Source organism: Scomber scombrus, unplaced genomic scaffold, assembly GCF_963691925.1.
Source record: "Scomber scombrus unplaced genomic scaffold, fScoSco1.1 SCAFFOLD_184, whole genome shotgun sequence".
Lineage (NCBI taxonomy): Eukaryota > Metazoa > Chordata > Actinopteri > Scombriformes > Scombridae > Scomber > Scomber scombrus.
In genome coordinates, this window is record NW_026910279.1 from 933 (window position 1) to 20,000 (window position 19,068).

At 41.0% G+C, this 19,068-nt stretch overlaps 2 protein-coding genes across 3 annotated transcripts in view; both read right to left on the reverse strand.

The window, feature by feature from the left end:
• Positions 1–5,999: 5,999 nt before the first annotated feature.
• tafazzin (tafazzin, phospholipid-lysophospholipid transacylase) lies at positions 6,000–17,677 on the reverse strand. Of its 2 annotated transcripts, none has more exons than XM_062415043.1 (11): positions 17,541–17,677; positions 16,669–16,784; positions 14,081–14,209; positions 13,967–14,012; positions 12,403–12,488; positions 12,022–12,102; positions 10,546–10,587; positions 10,373–10,435; positions 10,221–10,273; positions 7,618–7,695; positions 6,000–7,092 (listed from the first exon to the last, which is right to left on the reverse strand). In XM_062415043.1, the coding sequence occupies exons 2-11, from the start codon at positions 16,775–16,777 to the stop codon at positions 6,991–6,993; spliced, it is 789 nt and encodes a 262-aa protein (XP_062271027.1). In that variant the 5' UTR covers positions 16,778–16,784; positions 17,541–17,677; the 3' UTR covers positions 6,000–6,990. The 2 variants fall into 2 exon arrangements, with proteins under 2 accessions (XP_062271027.1, XP_062271028.1); XM_062415044.1 differs by lacking the exon at positions 6,000–7,092 and adding an exon at positions 7,285–7,361 and having other exon boundaries at positions 7,566–7,695.
• Positions 17,678–18,211: 534 nt separating this feature from the next.
• Positions 18,212–19,068, reverse strand: part of si:dkey-150i13.2 (mitochondrial carnitine/acylcarnitine carrier protein) — a 6,968-nt gene continuing 6,111 nt past the window's right edge. The window contains exons 8-9 of the mRNA XM_062415045.1: positions 18,821–18,942; positions 18,212–18,713 (exon numbers count right to left, since the gene is read on the reverse strand). Coding sequence (XP_062271029.1) covers positions 18,651–18,713; positions 18,821–18,942 — 185 coding nt within the window. The 3' untranslated portion in view covers positions 18,212–18,650. The remainder of the gene's footprint in view (positions 18,714–18,820; positions 18,943–19,068) is intronic.

The following is a 19,068-nucleotide window of genomic DNA, read 5'->3' on the forward strand; positions in this document are numbered from 1 at the left end:
AGCTTTATTAATACATCATATTAACTCATATCAGCTTTATTAATACATCATATTAACTCATATCAGCTTTATTAATACATCATATTAACTCATATCAGCTTTATTAATACATCATATTAACTCATATCAGCTTTATTAATACATCATATTAACTCATATCAGCTTTATTAATACATCATATTAACTCATATCAGCTTTATTAATACATCATATTAACTCATATCAGCTTTATTAATACATCATATTAACTCATATCAGCTTTATTAACATCATATTAACTCATATCAGCTTTATTAATACATCATATTAACTCATATCAGCTTTATTAATACATCATATTAACTCATATCAGCTTTATTAACATCATATTAACTCATATCAGCTTTATTAATACATCATATTAACTCATATCAGCTTTATTAATACATCATATTAACTCATATCAGCTTTATTAATACATCATATTAACTCATATCAGCTTTATTAATACATCATATTAACTCATATCAGCTTTATTAACATCATATTAACTCATATCAGCTTTATTAATACATCATATTAACTCATATCAGCTTTATTAACACATCATATTAACTCATATCAGCTTTATTAATATATCATATTAACTCATATCAGCTTTATTAATACATCATATTAACTCATATCAGCTTTATTAATACATCATATTAACTCATATCAGCTTTATTAATACATCATATTAACTCATATCAGCTTTATTAACATCATATTAACTCATATCAGCTTTATTAACATCATATTAACTCATATCAGCTTTATTAATACATCATATTAACTCATATCAGCTTTATTAATACATCATATTAACTCATATCAGCTTTATTAACATCATATTAACTCATATCAGCTTTATTAATACATCATATTAACTCATATCAGCTTTATTAATACATCATATTAACTCATATCAGCTTTATTAATACATCATATTAACTCATATCAGCTTTATTAACATCATATTAACTCATATCAGCTTTATTAATACATCATATTAACTCATATCAGCTTTATTAATACATCATATTAACTCATATCAGCTTTATTAACACATCATATTAACTCATATCAGCTTTATTAACATCATATTAACTCATATCAGCTTTATTAATACATCATATTAACTCATATCAGCTTTATTAATACATCATATTAACTCATATCAGCTTTATTAACATCATATTAACTCATATCAGCTTTATTAATACATCATATTAACTCATATCAGCTTTATTAACATCATATTAACTCATATCAGCTTTATTAACATCATATTAACTCATATCAGCTTTATTAATACATCATATTAACTCATATCAGCTTTATTAACACATCATATTAACTCATATCAGCTTTATTAATACATCATATTAACTCATATCAGCTTTATTAATACATCATATTAACTCATATCAGCTTTATTAATACATCATATTAACTCATATCAGCTTTATTAATACATCATATTAACTCATATCAGCTTTATTAATACATCATATTAACTCATATCAGCTTTATTAACATCATATTAACTCATATCAGCTTTATTAATACATCATATTAACTCATATCAGCTTTATTAATACATCATATTAACTCATATCAGCTTTATTAATACATCATATTAACTCATATCAGCTTTATTAACATCATATTAACTCATATCAGCTTTATTAATACATCATATTAACTCATATCAGCTTTATTAACACATCATATTAACTCATATCAGCTTTATTAATACATCATATTAACTCATATCAGCTTTATTAATACATCATATTAACTCATATCAGCTTTATTAATACATCATATTAACTCATATCAGCTTTATTAATACATCATATTAACTCATATCAGCTTTATTAATACATCATATTAACTCATATCAGCTTTATTAATACATCATATTAACTCATATCAGCTTTATTAATACATCATATTAACTCATATCAGCTTTATTAACATCATATTAACTCATATCAGCTTTATTAATACATCATATTAACTCATATCAGCTTTATTAACATCATATTAACTCATATCAGCTTTATTAAACATCATATTAACTCATATCAGCTTTATTAATACATCATATTAACTCATATCAGCTTTATTAATACATCATATTAACTCATATCAGCTTTATTAATACATCATATTAACTCATATCAGCTTTATTAATACATCATATTAACTCATATCAGCTTTATTAACATCATATTAACTCATATCAGCTTTATTAATACATCATATTAACTCATATCAGCTTTATTAATACATCATATTAACTCATATCAGCTTTATTAACATCATATTAACTCATATCAGCTTTATTAATACATCATATTAACTCATATCAGCTTTATTAATATATCATATTAACTCATATCAGCTTTATTAATATATCATATTAACTCATATCAGCTTTATTAATACATCATATTAACTCATATCAGCTTTATTAATACATCATATTAACTCATATCAGCTTTATTAATACATCATATTAACTCATATCAGCTTTATTAACATCATATTAACTCATATCAGCTTTATTAATACATCATATTAACTCATATCAGCTTTATTAATACATCATATTAACTCATATCAGCTTTATTAACACATCATATTAACTCATATCAGCTTTATTAATACATCATATTAACTCATATCAGCTTTATTAATACATCATATTAACTCATATCAGCTTTATTAATACATCATATTAACTCATATCAGCTTTATTAACATCATATTAACTCATATCAGCTTTATTAATACATCATATTAACTCATATCAGCTTTATTAACACATCATATTAACTCATATCAGCTTTATTAATACATCATATTAACTCATATCAGCTTTATTAATACATCATATTAACTCATATCAGCTTTATTAACATCATATTAACTCATATCAGCTTTATTAACATCATATTAACTCATATCAGCTTTATTAATACATCATATTAACTCATATCAGCTTTATTAATACATCATATTAACTCATATCAGCTTTATTAACACATCATATTAACTCATATCAGCTTTATTAACATCATATTAACTCATATCAGCTTTATTAATACATCATATTAACTCATATCAGCTTTATTAACATCATATTAACTCATATCAGCTTTATTAATACATCATATTAACCCATATCAGCTTTATTAACATCATATTAACTCATATCAGCTTTATTAATACATCATATTAACTCATATCAGCTTTATTAACATCATATTAACTCATATCAGCTTTATTAACATCATATTAACTCATATCAGCTTTATTAACATCATATTAACTCATATCAGCTTTATTAATACATCATATTAACCCATATCAGCTTTATTAACATCATATTAACTCATATCAGCTTTATTAACATCATATTAACTCATATCAGCTTTATTAACATCATATTAACTCATATCAGCTTTATTAATACATCATATTAACCCATATCAGCTTTATTAACATCATATTAACTCATATCAGCTTTATTAATACATCATATTAACTCATATCAGCTTTATTAACATCATATTAACTCATATCAGCTTTATTAATACATCATATTAACCCATATCAGCTTTATTAACATCATATTAACTCATATCAGCTTTATTAACATCATATTAACTCATATCAGCTTTATTAACATCATATTAACTCATATCAGCTTTATTAATACATCATATTAACCCATATCAGCTTTATTAACATCATATTAACTCATATCAGCTTTATTAATACATCATATTAACTCATATCAGCTTTATTAACATCATATTAACTCATATCAGCTTTATTAACATCATATTAACTCATATCAGCTTTATTAACATCATATTAACTCATATCAGCTTTATTAATACATCATATTAACCCATATCAGCTTTATTAACATCATATTAACTCATATCAGCTTTATTAATACATCATATTAACTCATATCAGCTTTATTAATACATCATATTAACTCATATCAGCTTTATTAACATCATATTAACTCATATCAGCTTTATTAATACATCATATTAACTCATATCAGCTTTATTAACATCATATTAACTCATATCAGCTTTATTAATACATCATATTAACTCATATCAGCTTTATTAACACATCATATTTCTTGTCTTATCGGCATTTCCGCTCCTTTTAGCTCCGGCATCGGTCGTCCATATTAACATCATATTTAAGCTTAGATAAAGCATCTTCCATTATACGTAGAAGAGCAGAACAATCATAAACCTGTGGGCTCACACCCTTCAGTGAGGCAGAGGTATTGGCCGCCTCTCCTCCTGCTGGCTCAGATCAGCTAAACTAAATATGTTTTACATGATCTATGGAAAGGGAAGACATATCATACAAGTGTCTACAGACATTACATTTATAACACTGATCAGTAGACAAATATTAATATTTATTTTATCATTATTAGTTTTGTACTTCTCGTGTCCCTGATCAATAATATTATAATATAAATATATTAGACAGTTATAAATGACTGCTGTAACTCATTCATTTATTTAGAAGAATTTATTTCATTTAAAGTTGCTGCAGGTTTTAATCTTTCATTTTATTATTTGATCAGCTGATCGGTTCACAGCTGATCAGCTGATCAATATCCTCTGAGTGAATCTGAGCGGGAAACATCAGGCCAAACAATACAAAAGTCAAAAACTTTATTGGCATTTACAGTCAGGCATGGCTTCCTTAATAAAGCCATCTATCAATAAATCAATAAAAGATCTATACATGTGATTGTGAAAGATTGAGAGGCAGAAAACCATCAAATCTCTACGAGCTGAGATAAAATCTGAATGCAGAGATGAAGAAGAGGAAGAGGAGGAGGAAGAGGAAGAGGAGGAGGAGGAGGAAGAGGAGGAGGAAGAGGAGGAGGAAGAGGAGGAGGAGGAAGAGGAGGAGGAGGAGGAGGAGGAAGAGGAGGAGGAAGAGGAAGAGGAGGAGGAGGTGGAGGAAGAGGAAGAGGAGGAGGAGGAGGAGGAAGAGGAAGAGGAAGAGGAGGAGGAAGAGGAGGAGGAAGAGGAAGACGAGGAGGAAGAGGAGGAGGAGGAAGAAGAGGAGGAGGAGGAAGGGGAAGAGGAGGAGGAAGAGGAAGAGGAAGAGGAGGAGGAAGAGGAGGGCACAGAGTGAATGAAAGAAACAGCAATGATTCAATTAAAGAAATATGATCAATCATTTAATTAGAGATCAATTACCATTAGAGATCAATTACCATTAGATCAATTACCATTAGAGATCAATTACCATTAGATCAATTACCATCAGATCAATTACCATTAGAGATCAATTACCATCAGATCAATTACCATCAGATCAATTACCATTAGAGATCAATTACCATTAGATCAATTACCATCAGATCAATTACCATTAGATCAATTACCATCAGATCAATTACCATTAGATCAATTACCATCAGATCAATTACCATTAGAGATCAATTACCATCAGATCAATTACCATCAGATCAATTACCATTAGAGATCAATTACCATTAGATCAATTACCATCAGATCAATTACCATCAGATCAATTACCATTAGAGATCAATTACCTTTAGATCAATTACCATTAGAGATCAATTACCTTTAGAGATCAATTACCATTAGAGATCAATTACCTTTAGAGATCAATTACCATTAGATCAATTACCATTAGATCAATTACCATCAGATCAATTACCATTAGAGATCAATTACCTTTAGATCAATTACCATTAGAGATCAATTACCTTTAGAGATCAATTACCATTAGAGATCAATTACCTTTAGAGATCAATTACCATCAGATCAATTACCATTAGAGATAAATTACCATTAGAGATCAATTACCATTAGATCAATTACCATTAGATCAATTACCATTAGATCAATTACCATTAGATCAATTACCATTAGATCAATTACCATTAGAGATCAATTACCATTAGATCAATTACCATTAGAGATCCATTACCATTAGATCAATTACCATTAGAGATCAATTACCATTAGATCAATTACCATTAGATCAATTACCATTAGATCAATAATAACATCTACAGTGTAACACTGTATTATAAGTTATTGATCAGCTTGATGCAACCTGATCAATAAACATTCTAATCAACAAATGTGCCGTTGAACGATCGATTGATCTGATTGGTCAGATACTGAACGACAGACTGTTGCTATGGAAACAGTCCAGAACTTCCTGTGTTGGCACTGATGCGTTTCCATGGATACTGGCTGAGATTACCCATCATGCACCTGTGCTCCTGGACCAGGACCAAGACCAGGACCAGACTCAATAAAACCAGAACCACATAATCGGGCTTGGGTGGAGGTCCTGGTCCTGGTGCAGGTCTGGTGCAGGTCTGGTGCAGGTTTGGTGGTGCAGGTCTGGTGCAGGTCTGGTGCAGGTCTGGTGCAGGTCTGTTGCAGGTCTGGTGCAGGTCTGGTGGTGCAGGTCTGGTGCAGGTCTGGTGGTGCAGGTCTGGTGCAGGTCTGGTGCAGGTCTGGTGGTGCAGGTCTGGTGCAGCTCTGGTTCAGGTCTGGTGCAGGTCTGGTGCATGTCTGGTGCAGGTCTGGTGGTTCAGGTCTGGTGCAGGTCTGGTGGTGCAGGTCTGGTGCAGGTCAGGTGCAGGTCTGGTGGTGCAGGTCTGGTGGTGCAGGTCTGGTGCAGGTCTGGTGGTTCAGGGCTGGTGCAGGTCTGGTGGTGCAGGTATGGTGCAGGTCTGGTGGTTCAGGTCTGATGCAGGTCTGGTGGTTCAGGTCTGGTGCAGGTCGGGTGCAGGTCTGGTACAGGTCTGGTGGTTCAGGTCTGGTGCAGGTCTGGTGGTGCAGGTCTGGTGCAGGTCTGGTGCGGTTCTGGTTCAGGTCTGGTGGATCCAGTCTCAGACAGAAGGGGGACGGCTGCGGTTCAGGATGTGGTCTGGACCTGCCGGTGGAGGACTTCAGCCTGAACCTTCAGACTCTGGAACTCGTCCTGGATGAAGTCAGTCAGAGTCTTCCTCATTTCCATCTGCACACGGATCAATAAACCTGATCACTTCCATCCATCGGTCACATGACTGAAGCTCTCAATCATCAATCATCAATAAATAATAATCAATCAATCATCAATAATCAATAATAATCAATAATAATCAATAATCAATAATAATCAATAATCAGCTTCAGTCTATGATTCATTAATGATCAATAATTCAGCTCATAAACATCAGAGTTCAGATCTGAAGGTTAAAAACCTGCTAAGAAAAATACTCTGACATCACACCTGTGACATCACACCTGTGTGACATCACACCTGTGACATCACACCTGTGACATCACACCTGTGACATCACACATGTGTGACATCACACCTGTGACATCACACCTGTGTGACATCACACCTATGACATCACACCTGTGACATCACACCTGTGACATCACACCTGTGACATCACACCTGTGACATCACACCTGTGTGACATCACACCTATGACATCACACCTGTGTGACATCACACCTATGACATCACACCTGTGTGACATCATGTCCTCACCTGACTCTTGTTCTCAGCTCGCAGCGAATCAACGATCTCCTTCACACTGAACGGTTTCCCCACCAGGACGGTGATCCTCTGCAACAGAGTAAATACTTCATGTTTGTATATATATATAAACATATATTTATATATTAATACATATTTATATATAAATATATATATCTTCCCCTCCCTGAGCTGCTACCTTATGGTGGTGGAGGGGCTTGCGTGTCCCAATGGTCTGGGGGGACCACACAAAGCGTGGCTCACAAGACCCGTTATGATGAGTACTACAAATGGTTCTTCGTTTCCCCTGCCCGGACGCGGGTCATAGTGGCCCCCCCCTGGAGCCAGGCCTGGGGGTGGGGCACGATGGCCAGCGCCTGGTGGCCGGGCCCCATGGGTGCACAGCCCGAAGAGGCAACGTGGGACCCCCTTCCTGTGGACTCACCACCCGTAGGAGGGGCCGAAGGGGTCGGGTGCAATGTGAGCTGGGCGGCAGCTGAAGGCGAGGACCTTGGCGGTCCGATCCTCGGCTGCAGAAGCCAGCTCTAGGGACATGGAACTTCTCTGGTGGGGAAGGAGCCTGAGCTGGTGCGCGAGGTTGAGAAGTTCCGGCTAGATATAGTCAGCCTCACCTCAACACATAGCAAGGGCTCCGGAACCAGTCTTCTTGAGAGGGGTTGGACTCTCTTCCACTCTGGAGTTGCCACTGGTGAGAGGCGCCGGGCAGGGGTGGCAATACTTATTGCCCCCCGGCTTGGCGCCTATATGTTGGAGTTTACCCCGGTGGACGAGAGGGTAGCCTCCCTCCGCCTTCGGGTGGTGGGACGGATCCTGACTGTTGTTTGTGCCTATGGTCCAAACAGCAGTTCAGAGTATCCACCCTTTCTGGACTCCTTAGAGGGGGTGCTGGAGAGTGCTGCATGTCTTGGACACTCGGGTGGAGAGAGGGGCGGAGCTGTCAACTGATCACCACCTGGTGGTGAGTTGGCTCCGATGGTGGGGGAGGATGCCGGTCAGACCTGGCAGACCCAAACGCATTGTGAGGGTCTGCTGGGAACGTCTGGCAGTCTCCCGTCAGAGAGAGCTTCAACTCCCACCTCCGGGAGAGCTTTGACCGTGTACCGGGGGAGGCGGGGGACATTGAGTCCGAGTGGGCCATGGTCTGTGCCTCCATTGTCAAGGCGGCCGACCGGTGCTGTGGCCGTAAGGTGGTCGGTGCCTGTCGTGGCAGCAATACCTGAACCCGCTAGTAGACACCGGCGGTGAGGGATGCCGTCAAGCTGAAGAAGGAGTCCTATAGGGCCTTTTTGGCCTCTGGGACTCCGGAGGCAGCAGGCAGGTACCGACAGGCCAAGCGGAGTGCAGCTGCGGCGGTCGCTAAGGCAAAAACCCGGACATGGGAGGAGTTCGGTGAGGCCATGGAGAACGACTTCTGGACAGCTTCGAAGAGGTTCTGGACCAGCATCCGGCGTCTCAGGAGGGGGAAGCAGTGCATCGTCAACACTGTGTACGGTGGGGGCGGTGCACTGCTGAACTCGACTCGGGACGTCGGGGATCAGTGAAAAGAATACGTCAAAGACCTCCTCAATCCCACCGACACGCCTTCCGGTAAGGAAGCAGGGCCTGGGGACCCGGGTGTGAGCTCAGCCTCCCTGGTAAGGTCTATTCGGGGGTACTGGAGAGGAGGGTCCGTTGGATAGTCGAACCTCGGATTCAGGAGGAGCAATGTGGTTTTCGTCCGTGTTTTGTGGACTTGGAGAAGGCATTCAACCGTGTCCCTCGGGGAGTCCTGTGGGGGGTTCTCCGGGAGTACGGGGTATCGGACCCCCTGATACGGGCCGTCCGTGCCCTATACGACCGGTGTCAGAGCTTGGTCCGCATTGCCGGTAATAAGTCGGACTTGTCTCCGGTGGGGATTGGACTCCGCCAGGGCTGCCCTGGCGTTGAGGGGGTCCGGTTTGGTGGCCTCAGGATTGGGTCACTGCTTTTTGCAGATGATGTGGTCCTGTTGGCTTCATCGGACTGTGACCTCCATCTCTCTCTGGATCGGTTCGCCACCGAGTGTGAAGCGGCCGGGATGAGAATCAGCACCTCCAAATCCGAGTCCATGGTCCTCAGCAGGAAAAGGGTGGAGTGCACCCTCCGGGTCGGGGATGAGATCCTGCCCCAAGTGGAGGAGTTCAAGTACCTCGGGGTCTTGTTCACGAGTGAGGGAAGGATGGAGCGGGAGATCAACAGGCGGATCGGTGCGGCGTCTGCAGTAATGCGGGCTCTGCACAGATCTGTCGTGGTGAAGAGGGAGCTGAGCCGAAAGGCGAAGCTCTCGATTTACCAGTCGATCTTCGTTCCTACCCTCACCTATGGTCCTGAGCTTTGGGTCGTGACCGAAAGAACGAGATCGCGGGTACAAGAGGCCGAAATGAGCTTCCTCCGTAGGGTGGCTGGGCTCTCCCTTAGAGATAGGGTGAGAAGCTCGGTCATCCGGGAGGAGCTCGGAGTAGACCAGCTGCTCCTCCGCGTTGAGAGGAGCTGCCCCCGCGACCCGACCCCAGATAAAGCGGTAGGAAGATATATATGTATATATATATATATATATGAATACAGGAGGATCCTACCTTTCCAGTCCGAGGGATGTACGGCGTCACGTTCGGCAGAACGTCGCTCAAACCTGACAACGAGAACAAATTTAAACCTAAGTGTATATATGTACATCTGTGTATATATATATATATATAACAGGGTAAAGAGTAGAGAACAAGTGACTGACCTACGTGCCACAGCGGCAGGATGATGGGGTTCAGGGAACACTCTGCTATCAGCCGACCGACGCCTGCAACACAACACAGGATTATATCTATAATCTATAATAATAAAATAATAACAATAATAAGAACACGTGTATCTTCACTGCATCCTGCTGCAGGTTGTTATTGCACTTACCCCACTTCAGCCGCAGGAACTCTTCAGTCATGTTGATTTTACCTGTTAGAGAAACAGAGACGAGCTCATTGCCATGTAGACTACAGACGCTGCAGACGCTACAGACGCTACAGACACTACAGACACTACAGACACTACAGACGCTACAGACACTACAGACACTACAGACGCTACAGACGCTACAGATGCTACAGACTCTACAGACGCTACAGACACTACAGACGCTACAGACACTACAGACACTACAGACGCTACAGACACTACAGACACTACAGACGCTACAGAAACTACAGACACTACAGACGCTACAGAAACTACATACACTACAGACACTACAGACACTACAGACGCTACAGAAACTACATACACTACAGACACTACAGACACTACAGACACTACAGACGCTACAGACACTACAGACACTACAGACACTACAGACACTACAGACGCTACAGACTCTACAGACACTACAGACGCTAGACACTACAGACGCTACAGACGCTACAGACACTACAGACACTACAGACACTACAGACACTACAGACGCTACAGACACTACAGACACTACAGACACTACATACACTACAGACACTACAGACGCTACATACACTACAGAAACTACAGACACTACAGACGCTACAGACACTATAGACGCTACAGACACTACAGACGCTACAGACACTACAGACGCTACAGACGCTACATACACTACAGACACTACAGACGCTACATACACTACAGAAACTACAGACACTACAGACGCTACAGACACTATAGACACTACAGACACTACAGACGCTACAGACACTACAGACGCTACAGACACTACAGACGCTACAGACGCTACATACACTACAGACACTACAGACGCTACAGACGCTACAGACACTACAGACACTACAGACGCTACAGACACTACAGACACTACAGAAACTACAGACACTACAGACACTACAGACGCTACAGACACTACAGACGCTACAGACGCTACAGACGCTACAGACACTACAGACGCTACAGACACTACAGACACTACAGACACTACAGACACTACAGACACTACAGACACTACAGACACTACAGACACTACAGACGCTACAGACACTACAGACACTAGACTCTACAGACGCTACAGACACTACAGACACTACAGACGCTACAGACACTACAGACACTACAGACACTACAGACACTACAGACACTACAGACGCTACAGACACTAGAGACGCTACAGACACTACAGACGCTACAGACACTACAGACACTACAGACACTACAGACTCTACAGACACTACAGACACTACAGACACTACAGACACTACAGACTCTACAGACACTACAGACTCTACAGACACTACAGACACTACAGACACTACAGACACTACAGACACTACAGACACTACAGACACTACAGACACTACAGACACTACAGACACTACAGACTCTACAGACACTACAGACAGAGGGTCCGTCTACCTTCTGGAAAGATGTGGACCCACTCTCCTCTGTTTAATCTTTCCAGGATGAAGTCCATTCCTTTCTGATAAACTCCATCACCTGAAAAACAGTCAGTGAGCAGCAGCTAGTGTGTGTTTAATGTATAATTATAACATTATATAAAGTATGATTATAACATTATATAAAGTATGATTATAACATTATATAAAGTATAATTATAACATTATATAAAGTATAATTATAACATTATATAAAGTATAGTTATAACATGATATAAAGTATAGTTATAACATTATATTAAGTATAATTATAACATTATATAAAGTATAATTATAACATTATATAATGTATAATTATAACATTATATAATGTATATTTAGGTAAATACCAGAAACTCACCTCTGCACACAGGAACACATTTTCCTCTGCTGAAGAACCTGGAGTGAAGCTCTTTGGTGAAGCAGATATCTGAAGCTGTAGGAGTCCTGCAGAGAACCGGTGAGAGAACAGGTGAGAGAACAGGTGGGAGAACATGTAGGAGAACAGGTGAGAGAACATGTAGGAGAACAGGTGAGAGAACAGGTGAGAGAACATGTAGGAGAACAGGTGAGAGAACATGTAGGAGAACAGGTGAGAGAACAGGTGAGAGAACAGGTGGGAGAACATGTAGGAGAACAGGTGAGAGAACATGTAGGAGAACATGTAGGAGAACAGGTGAGAGAACAGGTGGGAGAACAGGTGGGAGAACAGGTGGGAGAACAGGTGAGAGAACATGTAGGAGAACAGGTGAGAGAACATGTAGGAGAACATGTAGGAGAACAGGTGAGAGAACAGGTGGGAGAACAGGTGAGAGAACATGTAGGAGAACATGTAGGAGAACAGGTGAGAGAACAGGTGGGAGAACAGGTGGGAGAACATGTAGGAGAACAGGTGAGAGAACATGTAGGAGAACATGTAGGAGAACAGGTGAGAGAACAGGTGGGAGAACAGGTGGGAGAACAGGTGGGAGAACAGGTGAGAGAACAGGTGAGAGAACATGTAGTAGAACAGGTGAGAGAACAGGTGAGAGAACAGGTGAGAGAACATGTAGGAGAACAGGTGAGAGAACAGGTGAGAGAACATGTAGGAGAACAGGTGGGAGAACATGTAGGAGAACAGGTGAGAGAACAGGTGGGAGAACAGGTGGGAGAACAGGTGAGAGAACAGGTGAGAGAACATGTAGGAGAACAGGTGAGAGAACAGGTGGGAGAACAGGTGAGAGAACATGTGTAGAACAGATAGGAGAACAGGGAGAACAGGTGGGAGAACATGTAGGAGAACAGGTGGGAGAACATGTAAGAGAACAGGTGAGAGAACAGGTGGGAGAACAGGTGGGAGAACAGGTGGGAGAACAGGTGAGAGAACAGGTGAGAGAACATGTAGGAGAACAGGTGAGAGAACAGGTGGGAGAACAGGTGAGAGAACATGTGTAGAACAGATAGGAGAACAGGGAGAACAGGTGGGAGAACATGTAGGAGAACAGGTGGGAGAACATGTAAGAGAACAGGTGGGAGAACGTGTAGAACAGATAGGAGAACAGGGAGAACAGGGAGAACAGGTGTAGAACAGATAGGAGAACAGGGAGAACAGGGAGAACAGGGAGAACAGGGAGAACGGGTGTAGATCAGATAGGAGAACAGGGAGAACAGGTGTAGATCAGATAGGAGAACAGGGAGAACAGGGAGAACAGGTGTAGAACAGATAGGAGAACAGGTGTAGAGAACATGTAGGAGAACAGTCGTAGAACAGGTGTAGAACAGATAGGAGAACAGGGAGAACAGGTGTAGAACAGATAGGAGAACAGGAAGAACAGAGAGAACAGGTGTAGAACAGGGAGAACAGGGAGAACAGGTGTAGAGAACATGTAGGAGAACAGTCGTAGAACAATCGTAGAACAGGGAGAACAGGTGATGATCAAACTCACCAGCGCATCTTGTTGAAGTTCCACAGCTGTCCGAATTTCAGAACACCTGCCGCACAGATTATTTGTTATTTCTGTTTCCATGTGAACGGTGTGATGTCACTTCCTGTGTCTTACCCCAGAGGTGCGGGTCGTCCATGCAGGACTGGTGATTGGACAGAGTGATGAGGGGCGTGTCCGATGGCCGCTGGTCGATCAGCTCCAACAGAACCTCGTGATTGTGAACCGTCAGAACGTTCATGTACTCTGAGAGAGAACCGTATAATGTTATAGACAGAGTATATATTATATATATTCATTATATGATGTTTATTTACTCTATTACATAATGTTTATGTAATGTATAATGTATATTTATTATATATAATACATGTATTATATATAATGTAAACATAGCACACACAGTAAGGTAATGTGTGTTAGAGTAACAAAGCTTCTTGGTAATAAATGTTCTACGGTTTATTTCCCTTTTAAATGGAGCCACATTAGTAAGGGTTAGTAAGGGTTAGTAAGGGTCAGTAAGGGTCAGTAAGGGTTAGTAAGGGTCAGTAAGAGTTAGTAAGGGTCAGTAAGGGTCAGTAAGGGTCAGTAAGGGTCAGTAAGAGTTAGTAAGGGTTAGTAAGGGTCAGTAAGGGTTAGTAAGGGTTAGTAAGGGTCAGTAAGGGTTAGTAAGGGTCAGTAAGGGTCAGTAAGGGTCAGTAAGGGTTAGTAAGGGTCAGTAAGGGTTAGTAAGGGTTAGTAAGGGTTAGGAAGGGTCAGTAAGAGTTAGTAAGGGTTAGTAAGGGTCAGTAAGGGTTAGGAAGGGTCAGTAAGAGTTAGTAAGGGTTAGTAAGGGTCAGTAAGGGTTAGTAAGGGTCAGTAAGGGTAAGGGTTAGTAAGGGTTAGGGTTAGTAAGGGTTAGGAAGGGTCAGTAAGGGTTAGGGTTAGTAAGGGTCAGTAAGGGTAAGGGTTAGTAAGGGTTAATAAGGGTTAGGGTTAGTAAGGGTCAGTAAGGGTAAGGGTTAGGAAGGGTTAGTAAGGGTTAGGAAGGGTTATGGGTTAGTAAGGGTTAGTAATGGTCAGTAAGGGTTAGGGTTAGTAAGGGTCAGTGAGGGTAAGGGTTAGTAAGGGTTAGGAAGGGTTAGTAAGGGTTAGAGTTAGTAAGGGTCAGTAAGGGTAAGGGTTAGTAAGGGTTAGTAAGGGTTAGTAAGGGTTAGTAAGGGTTAGGGTTAGGAAGGGTTAGTAAGGGTTAGTAAGGGTTAGGGTTAGTAAGGGTCAGTAAGGGTAAGGGTTAGTAAGGGTTAGGGTTAGTAAGGGTTAGTAAGGGTTGTAAGGGTTAGTTAGGGTTAGGGTTAGTAAGGGTTAGGGTCAGTAAGGGTTAGTAAGGGTTAGTAAGGGTCAGTAAGGGTTAGTAAGGGTTAGTAAGGGTTAGGGTCAGTAAGGGTTAGTAAGGGTCAGTAAGGGTTAGGGTTAGGGTTAAGGGTTATCTGGTTGATCCCATATCTCCACAGTCTGGGACCCAACTCTGTCCTCCAAGATGCCAACGCTCCCACAGAGCAGCTTTATCAGAGACTACCTCCACAGTCCTGACCTCAGCCCCATTCAACGGGGGGGGGGTTGGTGCCAGAGTGACCAACACAACCATGTTGGCTGACCGCAGCAGGGGGAGGAGCTGCCAGGCTGTTCCTCCAGCAGGGGGAGGTAACGGGGCTGTTGCATCGTTCCTCCAGCAGGGGGAGGTAACGGGGCTGTTCCATCGTTCATCCAGCAGAGGGAGGTAACGGGGCTGTTCCTCCAGCAGGGGGAGGTAACGGGGCTGTTCCATCGTTCCTCCAGCAGGGGGAGGTATCGGGGCTGTTCCATCGTTCCTCCAGCAGGGGGAGGTAACGGGGCTGTGCCATCTTTCTTCCAGCAGGGGGAGGTAACGGGGCTGTTGCATCGTTCCTCCAGCAGGGGGAGGTAACGGGGCTGTTCCATCGTTCCTCCAGCAGGGGGAAGTAATAGGGCTGTTCCATCGTTCCTCCAGCAGGGGGAGGTAACGGGGCTGTTCCTCCAGCAGGGGGAGGTAATGGGGCTGTTCCATCGTTCCTCCAGCAGGGGGAGGTTACGGGGCTGTTCCATCATTCCTCCAGCAGGGGGAGGTAACGGGGCTGTTCCATTGTTCCTCCAGCAGGGGGAGGTAAGGGGGCTGTTCCATCGTTCCTACAGCAGGGGGAGGTTACGGGGCTGTTCCATCATTCCTCCAGCAGGGGGAGGTAACGGGGCTGTTCCATCGTTCCTCCAGCAGGGGGAGGTAATGGGGCTGTTCCATCATTCCTCCAGCAGGGGGAGGTAACGGGGCTGTTCCATCGTTCCTCCAGCAGGGGGAGGAGCTGCCAGGCTGTTGTGGCTGTGTATGGTTCTTCCTCACACTACTGAGGCTCAATACGTTGTTAAACTGTTTCTTCAGACTTCAGTCGTCCACCAAACAAGAGTCAACAGCAGAATGTGTTTCATGATCAACCAGATACTCTGCTGCTCATCACACTAATGCATGTTCCTACTAATGTGGCTCCATTTAAAATAAACATTTATTACCAAGAAGCTTTGTTACAACTAAGAAATACTCTACAAACACACATTACCTTACTGTGCTGTTTATACATCATGTATACATATAATATATATTATATATATATAATATAATATATAATATACAACGTATAAGTATATAAAGTCTAACTCACTGGTCCAGAAGTAGGAGTAGGATCCCACCAGACCCATAATCACTGAGCTGGAGACTCTCCATGCTAAAGCAGGGCAGCGTGGGAACGGCCAGCGGACCTCCAGAGGCATGGAGACACTGCAACATGTAAACACACCTGGTTACTCCACCCTGACCCCACCCTAACCCCACACTGACCCCACCCTAACCCCACACTGACCCCACCCTAACCCCACACTGACCTCCAGAGGCATGGAGACACTGCAACATGTAAACACACCTGGTTACTCCACCCTGACCCCACTCTAACCCCACCCTGACCCAACTACACACTGACCTACACACTGAATTACACACTGAACTACACACTGACCTCCACCCTAACTACACACTGAACTACACACTGACCCCTGACCACCCTAACTCCACCCATACAGTAGCATTTAGCAGCAGTTTTAGGGTTACCACTACCTCTCATGGTTAGGGTTACCACTAGCCCTCATGGTTAGGGTTACCACTAGCTCTCATGGTTAGGGTTACCACTAGCTCTCATGGTTAGGGTTACCATTAACTCTCATGGTTAGGGTTACCACTAGCCCTCATGGTTAGGGTTACCATTAACTCTCATGGTTAGGGTTACCACTAGCCCTCATGGTTAGGGTTACTACTAGCCCTCATGGTTAGGGTTACCATTAACTCTCATGGTTAGGGTTACCACTAGCCCTCATGGTTAGGGTTACCACTAGCTCTCTTCAGGTTTAGGGTTATAAATGTAATATAAATATAATAGTTTAGTATTATTATTATAACATTATAACATTTAGCTGTTAGCAGTTAGAGCCTTTAGCTCTCTGCAGCTTTATTAAACGCGATATTTAACTAGAACATTTTTACCTTTCTGTTGCTGCTCTCTGATGGTCACCGACCCGGAAGTCAACGTGACGCGCTGCATTGTGGGAGTTGTAGTTTGTAAGCGCGTGCACGTTTTAACGCGATAAACTCAGATGAAACAAAGTGGGCGTGGCTTCACGTTAAGACTTCTTTACTATCATATTAATTAATTCATCATATTTATTCACAGCATATTTAAATGACGTTAACAGCGCACTTCCGGCAGACACGGACTTATGGGTAATGATGCTGCGCAGTCAGTCAAAGGTCAAAATGAACCACGTGATGAATAATGAATTGCAATGACGTCACATCCTTTATTTAGTTCTACTTTCATAAAAACGAATTAAACAGAAAAAATATATATCAAAAATATAAAAACTACTTTCACTTTGAGCCGTCATCAATGTAATAAAATATATAAAATATATATTAACATAAAAATATATATTAACATAAAAATATATATTAACATAAAAATATATAAACAGGTGAAATTCAGAAACCAATATACATATATATATATATATATATATATATATATATATATATGTATATATACATACATACAGGTATAACTGAGATCATTACCAGTGTGTACTGTGTGTACTGTGTGTACTGTGTGGTGCTGAGAACAGAACAGAACCACAGGAGCCCACAAGGGGGCAACAATGAGCTGTTATAAAACTCTTTATTCACTCTTATTTGCAAAGCTTATAAAAGTAAACAAACAAGTTCACCTGAGGATCAATAATGCTGAAAGCTGCATCAAATAGTTCTGATCTGACATTTTAAAGCATCACAAATAGTTTGTAAACACTTAAAAAATGAGAAAAAGAAGAATTTCACTACATCTAAAAATCATACATTCAAAATGTGCATTTAAAGTTTCACCTGAAAATATCAATTCAGCTGCTGCTTCATACTGGAAACCAGTTACAGATGTATTTAACTAGCTGCTTCATACTGGAAACCAGTTACAGATGTATTTTACCAGCTGCTTCATACTGGAAACCAGTTACAGATGTATTTAACTAGCTGCTTCATACTGGAAACCAGTTACAGATGTATTTTACTAGCTGCTTCATACTGGAAACCAGTTACAGATGTATTTTACCAGCTGGGTGCGAGCCAGTTCAGTCCCTTTAACGCCACCTCAAACCCCAAGAAACAGGCCTGAGAGAGAGAAGGAGGAACTGTCAATCAATCAATCAATCAATCAATCACTCAATCAATCAATCAATCAATCACTCAGTCTTGGAGTGGAACAGGAACAGACTTACGGCATTAGCAGGAAACGCTCGTAGAAACACGGCATTGAATCCTTTATAGAGACCTTTAGCTCCTTCTTCTCTCAGCAAGGTCCTCAAAACGTCTGCTAGACCTGAATACTTCCCGTCTGCAGCTACACACACACACACACACACACACACACACACACACACACACACACACACACACATTATATATATATACACATATTATATACACACACACAAAAACACACACACACACACACACACACATTATA

Coding starts and splice junctions, on each gene's coding strand:
- tafazzin (XM_062415043.1), bottom strand. CDS start 16,777: ATGCCTCTGGAGGTCCGCTGGCCGTTCCCACGCTGCCCTGCTTTAGCA. Junction 14,210..16,668: donor CTACTCCTACTTCTGGACCA/GTGAGTTAGACT, acceptor GTTCTCTCTCAG/AGTACATGAACGTTCTGACG. Junction 14,013..14,080: donor GGACGACCCGCACCTCTGGG/GTAAGACACAGG, acceptor TCTGTGCGGCAG/GTGTTCTGAAATTCGGACAG.